This window comes from Cyprinodon variegatus, unplaced genomic scaffold (genome assembly GCF_000732505.1).
Source record: "Cyprinodon variegatus isolate N-32 unplaced genomic scaffold, C_variegatus-1.0 Scaffold30, whole genome shotgun sequence".
Taxonomy (NCBI): Eukaryota; Metazoa; Chordata; class Actinopteri; order Cyprinodontiformes; family Cyprinodontidae; genus Cyprinodon; species Cyprinodon variegatus.
Genome location: NW_015150483.1, coordinates 1423477 through 1435771, shown reverse-complemented (window position 1 = coordinate 1435771; position 12295 = coordinate 1423477). Strand labels below are relative to the sequence as shown.

At 36.4% G+C, this 12295-nt stretch overlaps 1 protein-coding gene across 1 annotated transcript in view; it reads right to left on the bottom strand.

The window, feature by feature from the left end:
• The window catches only part of arhgef18 (Rho/Rac guanine nucleotide exchange factor 18), a 57394-nt gene that overhangs the window by 25392 nt on the left and 19707 nt on the right, over positions 1 to 12295 (bottom strand). The window contains exons 10-11 of the mRNA XM_015399996.1: positions 3981 to 4048; positions 415 to 460 (exon numbers count right to left, since the gene is read on the bottom strand). Coding sequence (XP_015255482.1) covers positions 415 to 460; positions 3981 to 4048 — 114 coding nt within the window. The remainder of the gene's footprint in view (positions 1 to 414; positions 461 to 3980; positions 4049 to 12295) is intronic.

Below are 12295 nucleotides of genomic sequence, written 5' to 3'. Positions count from 1 at the left end.
GAAGCCTAATGTCTATAAAACAAAACTTAGTTTAGAATTACAACAAGGTAGTTTTGCATCAAAAACATTAAGCAGAAGTGGAATTTTTACAGTAGTAAAGAGTAACTGAAAATTACAAATGAAAATACTGACAAACAAGCATCAGATTTTGTAGCTTATTACTTGTTTGTTGTGTTTATAAAATATTTGCATTGGAATATATAGAGAAATGGGTGCAGAGCCTGAATCTCCTTCATGGCTAATCATCACCTTTATCTACTAACTGTAGGAGACCAATCTACCCACCCTACACACAAACATACACCCGTAAAGACACACACAGATGGATTTTAAAATGGCCAATCTACTAGCCTAAACCCTATTAGGTTGATGAGAAAATGAGTCTTATACCAGCAATTGAAATGTTCTGCTTACCAAGGTTAGGAGATGCTGAACCACCGCCCCTCAAGTGAGGATCTCTCTGTGTGAAAAATAAAATAGGACAGTCAGTCAACTGAGTTGATACAAGAATTTAAAGGTGTTCTGTTTACCATCAAAATACAAATCTTATAACAATATACTGTGCTGAAGCTGCAAAAGCACCAATTGGAGATAACAGGCACAAATTAAAATGATGAAGCAAAGCTGCACACCTGTTATGCTTCACTTCTCTATAAGAGCATAAATATTCAAAATCCATACTTTAAATTTTCTACATAGACTTGACATATTTAACTGTCTAGTCATATAAAATGGGACTATATTAGTCAGAGATATGCTTACAACTATATTACCTGTTGGAAAGGAGCTAGCATGTCTTATTTCAGGGTCGCCGTGATGCTAACATTTTTAAATCAACACCCAAATTAAAGAAACGTACCTGATAACTGACCCTCTATCTATTGTCCTAGCCAACCTTTTGAAGACACAGACTTCTACACTGGAAAAACAATCTAGAAATAAGTAAAACATTTCTTAACTTTAATATATTTACCCTTAATTTGAGTAGGTAAATGAGATAGTTTGTAAATGGAATGAGTATTTTTACTCTTAAAATAAGATAATTAGATAATATGCACTTGAAATAAGACAATGCAATTATGTTTTCTTATTCTAAATGTAAATTGTCTTGTTCCATTGGCAAAATGTCTTTTACTTCCTCAATCCAACAACAAATTTACTTATTTTAAGAAAATGATAATGACTTATCTAGATTTCGATTTTTTCCAGTGAAGACAGACTAAAAATAAATTCAAATTGATAGTGAGCCAATATTCCCATCAGATAAATTACCGTACTAAGAAAACAGTGTTGCTTTCGTTACGTTTTATATAAACATATATGCGAGATGTGAAATTGATTAGACAATGAGATTTTCTGAAAACGTAAACATGAAAGAGGCCCAAACAAAGATTTTCTTTTATACTGGGAATAATTATATTGTCTCTATTAGAACAATTACCTCTCTGTAAGGTTTATCAGAAAACTTTATGAATTAAACGATCTTTAAGAATGTTTCTTATGTTTCTTCGACCCCAGAGGATGAATAGCAGGTTGGTCTTTGCACCATTTTTTTTATTGCTTTTTTTATTACACTGTTATTGATAACTGCTTTCATTATCATGATTCAACCCTATTATATTTTTATTAACCTGTGCAGCACTTATCTGCCTAATTGTATGACAAAGCACTTCATAAAAAGAGTGTTGACACATTTATTTTTCATATTCCTTCATATTTTCAGTCTCATTGTACTTTTTGTCGCCCGGTTCCAAATCCTAGATTTAAAATCAGTGTAATTACCTGAAAGGCTCCCAGCACATTTGCATATAACCACAGCGACTGTGCTTTCAGGCCATCACAGAGACTTTATCGACACACCTCAAGGATGCTTGTTAGAGCAGGTTAACAAACTCTTTGTCAAAAAATAAAGTGGCGGAAAATAAAAGTCTGTCAATTTTTGTTTTCCATATTTTGTGTGAAGTCTAAACGGTTCTCTGAACTAAATTATTGGGATGTGTCGCTTTAATTCACATGATTATACCACTATATTTAGATTAGGAACGTGTCACCACAAAACGCAATGAAGTAACAATTAAGGACATCCAAAAATAAAATAGGAAATACAAAAACAGAAGCCAGTTAACAGTTAGGTGCAGTTAATAGACTGTTAAGTATCTAAGAACCATTCGGATGAGGTTGTCCCAAATGGCAGGCATGGGGTGGCTCCAAGATGACTGTTAGATACTGGGCCATCAATCAGCTCACTGAAACACTCTGCTTGGAAAGACCACATAGGGAGACACCGAACTGGCCTCTGTGATGCTGGTCAAACTAAACCATGCAGCTAGCATCCATCATCATGTGGCAGGAGGTCAAACACGCACTCTCTCTGCATTCTTCCACTAGCAAAGTCCTCCAGCAGCGCCAATGCAAGCATCCTTTTACCAACACACAGCTATTTATAGACAAGTGTGACTTTCTACACCTTATGAATCATCACCACTGACTTGTTTGGAGTTAATCTGTTGATCTTCCACAGTTTTTCTTTGCTTTGTTTTGTTTTGTTTTAGTAAGAATGAAAGTGCCCCGTTTGACAAAAAAAAAAAACATGGATGTGATGCTTCTGGGTGCACAGACCAATGTGTATTTAAAAGGCCAGAACATAGGGATATTTAAAGCTTACATTCAACTGAAGTCATTTCTGTTATTTTGCGGGTTTACATGTGGTTAAGTTCAGATTTTAAAAATCAGAAGCTCAAATCCATAAAACAGAATAAATGTGATTGATTCTCCTTGAATTAAATAAAACTGAATGTGTCAGTGTAATGAGGTTTCAGAGCTTTTTACACATTATAGGTGCACAAGTGACAATGAACAGTGCAACATTAAAAAAGGCGTTCTACAAGTACAACCAATCTACCTTTTATTTTTTGATTGAAAAAATGTTTGTCTTGCTGCTGTAGGTCAAAGGTCAGGGTGAATAAAAGCACATTTTCACACAACCTTAATTTCTTGCATAAGCCAAGCTATGCTTAAAATTCAGAGGCAAGAATTTTGTAAACTTCAAACATCAGCCCAAAGCAAGAGAGGCTCAGTGGAAAGGTTGACAGAAACACCACAAAAAGTTAATGGATGGATCTGTGTGTGATTCTCAGTGGAAATCTTTAAAGATTTTGTGTTTTGTCAATGTGAGCATCCCCAGCAGTAAGAATAACACAAATCCTAATTAAATGAATATAAGTTTGCTCTAAAACCATCAGCTTCCTGATATTTGCTCCAATCTCCCTCATTTGAAAGTAGAGCTGACCTACTTTGGTCAAAAACAAAGCCTCCTAAACCTTTCAACGCCTCAACGATACTTTGAATCTCCTTCCTTCAGTAATACCTTTCACACCAAAGTGTGTTCAGTAGGGTGAGCATTAGTATTAGGTAGACTATGGTATGACTAAACCAATACTCAAACTCTTTGCACAACCAATAATGAAGAGCTGTGAGTTTAGTTCTACTAAAAAGGGGAACAGACACCTTGGACAGTATAATTATATAATCAAAATACATTCTTAATATAATCCATACTATAATGTGCTGCATTTCTTGCACAGCTAGCGCGTTGTGTTTGGATGATGGACTTCTATTTCTAAATGAAGCTGAAGCTTCGACTGATCTGAAGTTAGGATCTATCCACTCGATCCCTGTCAATTAAAATCAACTGATTCTAGTGGATTTTTGCATCTCTAAACATACTTTACAGAGTTTAGATTTCAAATCCATAAATGTGTAGTACCGTGTGCAATGTGGAAATACTATCAACATACTCTGACAAAAAGTTACTTGTACAACAACGACTGTTTTTGTTACAATCTTTAAACTGCTTATTTATTTATTTCAAAAGGTCAAGGTGTCTGTGGACATGCGTCTACAACATTAATTATTAAGGTGCTAATGTGGCCAAAACCTCGGCCTTGGTGCTCTTATCTGGTCTGAAGTATAATGTTTACCTTGTTCTTGCTGCTGGTGCACTCGCCAAGCAAAGATTTGCAGCTCTTGTGAACGTTCACAGCACAATCTGGAAAACAGGACAAGATCTTAGAGTCAAAACAATTTGTCTTCAGAGCAATGATTGGCTGGACTATGTTTCAATTGAATATTATTGAAGATGAGAGAGTTGCATGATAAAATTTAAGCAACCTCTATCTGCAATTACACTTTGATGTTAGTGCAAAGGTGGTACTTGGCTTGTCTTTTCAGGTGTATTCAGTTTTAGGAGTATAGATGAGCATCATGTAAATGGTACTAAAAAGGCAAGAATCAAGGCTGCTAGCAGATAGAAATGTGACACTAAAAGACAATATATTTTCTTATGTAAATATTTACATAATTCTAAGGAGGCTAAGACAATTACTTAATTCGATGAATCTCTTTACAGCTAGTGGTGAAGGGTTTCCGCAGCTAAAAACAGCAGCATGTCTCTGTATCATAGGTCTAAAGTGAGAGAGAGCAGATGAGAAACACTTGTTCTACTCTTTCTCTATGGAAAGCAAACCAAAGCCTGTCAGATTAAGTTAAAACAAGGGATTGCATTAGTGCCCATTAGAAGAGATGTAAATCTATGATGTTATTGAACAAACAGAGAGGACAGTTAGTTTGTTCCTTCTTTCTAATCAAAGACAAAACAGCTTGAAAACAAAACATTTTCCACAATGATGCCTGGACGTTTAAGGTGAGCGAAAGGAGGTAAACAAAATGAGCCGGGGCTGAGATACGAGGCTTGCCAAACAAAATAGGCGATCCACATGCAAAGCAACAATCCAGTCCAACCAGTTAAAACCTGCCATTGTCGACAAAAAGATCTGAGTCCTTGAAACAGACACAAAAGCTTTCCCATAAGGGAAATCATTTAGAAAAGAAAAAGGTCTTTCAGTCAAACAAAAGGATCAAATGCAAAAAATTTTTGTTTTGTTTTTATTAATCCCCCCCCCCACAAATCTAAATCCCACTAAAATCAAATCCCATCTCTACCTGCATCCCATTTTCACCCAGGACATGATAGGGCCAAGACAAGGCCGATTTGAATCACAGCATGCTGACAAAGGTAACAGGCCTGGTAGCAGCACAATGTAAACATAAGTCACACCGGCAACTCCCAACAACCCACTGTGACCATTTCCACAGCCCCGTCCCCCTCTGTGTGTTCGAACGAAGGACACAACCACAAATGTTTCACTTCTTTTCGAACCATCTCTGACCATCTCTGTTTCACTCAGAGTCAGAAAGAAAGATTTAACTTCATCTTAACAAGAACTGCTGCTATTTTATAACCTTTCATAATCTCCACCTGTCATCTGTCATCCTGCTAGCATATAATCTGTAGAAGATTACCGTAATACCTTTCAGGCACCTCAAATTTGAGAGGTGCTGCATTCGTGTTTGCTTTGAATGCAGATGGGTAGAGAAATGACCGCAAGAGGCTGTCATCAAATCACACTTTGGCGTCAATGTTCTCACTGCAGTAAGAAGCTAAAATGTCAAAATCGCTCTCACTCACAGTGTGACATCACCACCGCCCCAAATTCATAATATAATAATATACTACCAGAAATTTGCGAGGCTTTCAGGTAAACATAGCAGAGAGCAGATGGCTCTTAAAAAAAAGCAATGAAGCAATGAACTCGCAGTGGAGAACCTAGTCTAAGGTTTAATAAGGTGCCTCTGCTGGCTACAGTCCAAGCTATGCCACATCTAATGCCTTACTACAGGCCGATCTTTTTCTTTATTTGATGAAGAAAACTTGCTGTTAAAGAAGAAAAAATCCAGACGTGCAAGTGACCTGTTCATCAGATGTATGTCAACAATTAGCACAGATATGCTGTCACTTATCTTCATGCTGCTATGCCATTCAGACAGGTTTTCTGAAAGGTCCACACTCCTTTTATCCCAGATAAAATCAGCAATCTCTTTTTTTACATAATAAGTTGCTAATAAAAGACAGCAGACCGACCACGTGAGCTAAACAATGTAAACAGGTGCCACACATGGTCACAGAACTAGGGCACAAACATGAATTCTCTCTAACAGACTGGATATATCAGACAATGGACCCGATGTGTGAAGATACACAAAGCTCTAACGTTACAGGGAACAAAATTCCTCTAATAAGGAACAGCGACAAAAGGAGAGGACGTCGTGGCAGGTAATACGGCTGATACATGACCCAAACCTCACTTCTCCTTTCTTAAGTCAGACATGGAGATCATTCAACAGACATCAAACAGATCTTAATGGAGGCAAAATGTTAACTCGTGATAACAAGCAATGCATTGCTTTGTGTCCAATAATACCACGGAACATGTCGTCATGATGTGTGGGGGGGGAAACCCAAACACACGCGTCACCAGAAACTACTACAAGGACACCGGCTGAGTGTATGAGAAGCCATGGGGTCCAGTCACAGTCGTGTCAGCAGTTGTTTCACGAGAGTATCATCCAAACCACCATCACCCACAATCTGCTGACCAGTAAGAAATTGATCAAGCCAGACATACCGTTGTGGAGAACGGTGCAAAGGCTTATTTGAGTCACTCAGTGAACCACAAGGCCAAATGGTGTCCAACTCGCAGACGTTTGCAGCAGAACATGTTCTATTATCTTGAGTTATTTTGTTACAACTGTAGGTTAAAGTCAATCCTATTAGGGGCTGGTGCTGCACAATATTAGACAACACATACAAATCCTATATGTTAGAGTTATGCTGCATCATTTAGCTAATGAGCTTCCACAATCCTGTACAATCCTTAGGCGTTTAAGCAGTAAACAGCTGAAACAAAACAACCCAAACTGAATCCACCTGGTTTAGTTTTTATACTACAGAGATCTGTTAGCAAAGCTAAAAACAATGATCACATAAGACTACAACCTGAAAGGCTATGGTGCTGACATTTTCACTAAACCCGAGGAAAACAAGCAACAAAATTTTATTATAATATCCGTTAAAAACAGCGGATACATGTAGTTATTTCTTTAGATATATGTAAATATATCACTAATATTTTAATATGCCAGCAGTGTTTTAAAAACTTGGCATGACTTGGCATACTATCTATGAAAAAACCTCAATATAAATCAGTGAATCTGCGATTTGAACAATATGTCTTGCTAAATTGCAATTATATTGCAAATGTGATTAGTCGCCCAGCCCTAGACGAGGTGTTGGACCCTACATCTGAAAACTTCAATCTCAGAGAAGAAACACTGCTTTAAGGTACATCGTTGATATTTCCACCCTGATGGCATACTTCTTTTGTTTTGTCAGCACCCTGAATTCAAGAGTGATATCACCAATGGTTGAAGTTTCTTCCTCAATATGGTTCGCAGAGGATCTTTTCAGCCCAAACAGAAGTTGAAATCAAACTCTGGTCTTAGAAGCAATGGGTAGATGGTAGAAGGTCCAAACTCACAAATCACCAGCAGGGAAGACAAAACATGCTCAACCAAAGAGAAAGACATGCCAAGCTCTACCCAACTAACAATGATTGTGAGGTCATGTACTTGCGTGCAACGATTACAGTCCGAAACACGTAGTCTGCAACAATTGTGAGGGTCCAGGACCGTTACAAACATGCAAATACTGTTGTTTCACACAAACACTCTTACAAGAAAACACACAGAATGGATATTGATCATTATTCTCTTACTATGGCACAATTTCTTGACAATTTGAACCATTAAAAAAATATTTTTGTGTGGATGCAGTTACCTTCCAAAACATATTGGAAATTATCATCTGCAACTAAACTGACTGAAAAAGCATAAAAACACACTGATTCTAAGGTACACTGACTGTTAACCTACTTATGGAAGAGTGTAGGGTCCTGTCACTTGTGCATATAAGGGTTTACATTTTAACTGATGATATATGCAACAAAAAATTCCTTTAAGTAATAGCTTAATTCCACAAAAAGTAGCATCATAAACTATAGTTGCTATTTTCTTTTTTTTTTTACTCAGAGGTCCCTATAATACTAAAAACAGTACCAGATAAAGATACTGACTAAAGAGTAAAACAATGTATAACAATTTCTCTTTTATACGGGCCTCAAAGTAAAACCCTGTGAGAACCTGTGCTGATAGGGTGAGACCCAGAGTCAGAGAAATTGGACTTTTCTACCAGGGCACACTTGCCAAGCACAATTATTACAACGTGACCCAGTCAAGTGCTGAGGTGGAGGCAGCAAGTCTATGGCTAGAGTGCAAAATGGCTGAGATGTAATGGAGCAGATGAAACAGCCACTCCTCAACTGACATCGCTATTTGCCTGGAAACATGACTGGAATCTGAGTTACAGACAAACGTTTCAATAGAATTTTATAATGATGAGAGAGTTGCATGAAAAACTTCAGCAACCTCTATTTGCAATTACACTTTGATGTTAGTGCAAAGGTAGTACTTGGCTTGTCTTTTCAGGTGTATTCAGAAAAAACACTGGCAGAGATTATTTGCAAGTTAAACGTCCTATGATGTAGACCTAATCAGCATCAACAGCCAAACTGTTCAAGGAAAACTGTATATCCAAGACGTTTTAAGACAAGGAGAAACATTTGAAAACTCTCAGTACCAACTAATGAAGAAGACAGCAAATATGTGCCAGTGGCTACATGTGATAACAGGCGTCTTAGAGTATTGCTTTGATAAGTCACAAATCAGTAGAAGTGCAGAGAATCTGTTTTTATGATCTATAAGTTCGGGAGCCATATGTAATGAGAGACGTCAAAGTTTCCCTGTCTAAAATAAGACTTCAATGGACCTGTTCTAGTAATGTTTTCAGACAGAACATTTAAATATCTGAGTGAAAATCAAAATCAAACGGGATGTAATTATGAAGTCTAATGAGATCTTTTTCTTTTCTGTTTCTATTTCACATAACCCAAGTCTGTAAACATAAACAAAACATTAGGGATGCGACATACTGAGATTCTGGCCAATATCCAATATGCCAATATCCTACAAATAAAATGGCAGATGACAAATACCAGCATTCTTTCCATGGATCTACTTACAGGTCCTGTGTAGTTTTCTCCCACCTCTCCACCAAAAAGCAGTTCAACTATCTATTTCTGAAGCTTAAAAAAAAAAACTATTGACACCACTGACATTTTTCACTTCAGCATCTCAAGTTCTGTGACGGACTCATACACCAGTTAGGTACATGTGACCTGCTGGCACAGGCATGAACCTCCCATTTTTCTAAACAAAGCAGCGGCTTCATATCCAATATATCCCATATTTACGTATCCAATATCCCAATAATATCCCTAGAAAAAAGGAAACCTGATTGCATAATGTTTCAGTTGAGATTTAAATAATTTTCGATAATAAGAAATTCAGGAATTCAGGTTTGATTTTCTCAAAAACTACAAGATTCATTTTAAAGCCGTTTTAAAATTCAGAGTTTTTAATAAAAATTATTTAATGTTTAACCTAAAAAAGGTTTCAAACAGGTGCTGTAAACAGCACCATCTCTAAAAACAGAGGTTGACACTTTTAAGATGTCCAAACCTAAAGTTGAATGCATTTTTGTCAGAAATAATATTAACTGTTACAGTTTTCAATTATGAGCTAATTAATTCATCATGAGCTTTTTAGCCAAATATAAAATGGTCAAACCTTTGCTTAGACAGCTTAAATTTACCTGAGGTGACAGGGATTTTTAATACATCATACCATAAAGTTTACTCCCATGTTTTTCTTACTGAAACAAAAATTGGTGTCCTTTTCTACAAGAGTTAAAGAGCATATAAGTAAAATCGCACAAAATGTACCATTTTCAAAATGACAGAAACTCAAAAACTAGCAGCTTAAAGGTATAAATATATTTATTTTTTTATGATTGAATTTCAGAACTGAACTAAGGCAATATGGCTTGAAAATAAATCTAATTATATTATATTATATTATATATATATATATATATATATCAAAGCTGCATGAAACTAGGCTAAATGCAAGCTGTAAAACATTTTGGCAGGCCCTACTGTTATAAACAATAAAAAGATCTTTGTTGACAGCACCATTGCACAATCTGCCAGTTTATCAGCTTAGAGTATACATCTAAGGACAAACAGGGACAGGATGACAACACTCTGAACTACAGAAACCCAACAAGTCCATCCTGAAATTAAAAAAATCTGGATTGTTTTTTTTGTTTTTTTACATTAAATCTTCATAACAGACAGGATAATTTAATGTATTCAATCAAATCAAGTTCTCTTTAAACCCCAGTGCTTTCCATATTATAATTTCCCCACTAACATTTGGCCTTATGGCTCTATTCAAAATAATCAAAGTAAATAATAGTTCATTACAATCACCGAAAAAAAAACATGATAGTTCACAAAGAATTACTAAAAAAAATGATGGCAATATTTACAACAAAAGGAAATAAGGAAGAAAATATGACAGTTTTGGGATGAATTTTGTGAATTTTTTACTCTTACTGGATAAATCATCTTAAGAACCGTATTAAAAATCTAAAATGCACTTCATTTTCAATTTACATACATAACTGTATAAATGGCCAAATGTTTTGACACTTCTTTAAAACTTTACTATTATTAAAGCGCCTAGTATAGCATCGTACAATGGATTTCTCACATACAGAGAGCAAACAGTGTAGTAAGGAAGGGCTAGAAATAAATCATCATTATTTTTATGGTTTTAACACTGGGTAATAAGCCCATAGCTCTTACAAAAACACATTCATCTGAATTAGTTGAACATTTTTGTATCTGAATACAGGAAAACCAACAGAAGTTATCAGGAAGCTTACATTAGCCGTGCTAGCAGTCACCTGTTGAGCCTCTCCCAAAGTCAATAGGCAGCATCAACTGCTGTCTCTGAAAGCTGTTTTCTACTTCAAAGTTATAAGAAGTCGCGCAACATCTCATCATTTTCACACAGACGAAATAGCCTTCGTCATTTCTTCACAATAAGCCGATAAAACCCAACGACTGACCCAACTAACGTAGTTAATCAAATAAAGGCGCAGCTAAGGCGCTAGCATTGCTTTGCTAACAGCTAGCCAGAGACTTAGCAACGGTCTAATTTAGTTCTTAACACATTTAGTTTCCAAACAAATAATGAAAGTGTATATTCTAGTTGAGATACAAACATTTGCAGGTGGGGTAAAGTAGTATAACATAAAAAGTGTTGTGTTGGATATGTTTAGCTGGTAGCTTGTTAGCATCAGAGCAGTAGGATGTGAGGGGAAACAACGGGACTTCATCCACCTGATCCCGCTACGCCAGCTGCTGCTTACCGCTCCAGCTACAACCGCCTTGGTCCGAAACAGCAACATCCGAAAGAAAGTTTAAACTGCCACAAATCTCAGTGAATCACATCGTCAAAACAGATCAGACAGCAAACAACGTCCCAGATTCTTGATTTTTCTTTTTTTCCCCAGTTTTACTGCTTCCACTGGGAACAATCTCTGGCACACTAACGACGCATTCCACGGACTGAATCCCCACAGGGAACGGTTCGAATTAAAGGGACACTCACTTGTTTTCTCAGCCTGTGTGTTCCAACATCATTTTTACAAACACTGATAGAAAAGTGTTTCAACAGGAGAAATGCGTTGCTCTGTTTTTTTATTTTTAAATATATAAAATCAAAAGAAATGTTTTTCTACGGAAGAGGATTAGGGCCACTGAAAAATTTAAAAAGTTAACTGATTTCAATGAGAAAAAAGTTAGAATTCTGACTTTATTCTCGGAATACTGACTTTTTCTCAGAAATCTGACTTTGATCCCAAAATTCTTACTTTTTTCTCATAATGCTGACTTTTTTCCTCAGAATTCTAACTTTAATCTCAGAATTCTGACTTTTTTCTTAGAATTCTGACTTTTTCTCAGAATTCTGACTTTTTTCTCAGAATTCTGACTTTAATCTCAGACTTCTGACTTTTTTCTCAAAATTCCGACTTTAATCTCAGAATTCTGACTTTAATCTCAGAATTCTAAATTAATTCTGATAGCTAACAAACATGTTAGCATCAAGCTGTAGCCAAGTCTGTTTTAGAGACTAACCTAGGTCTCTTGTTTTAATCACTTTCTGCTCTTCCATTAATTAAATATCATCACCGGGGACCCCTTGGGCACGTAAAAAGTCGCCTAATTCCGTCATTTTCCACCAATGTGTCACTGGCTCTCTCAAACAACTCACATCTTTGTCAGTGAAGCTGCATGCTCCCACATCTCTTCCTTTATGGTGCTAATCTACAATAAGATTCAAAATTCTGAGATCAAAATCAGAATTCTGA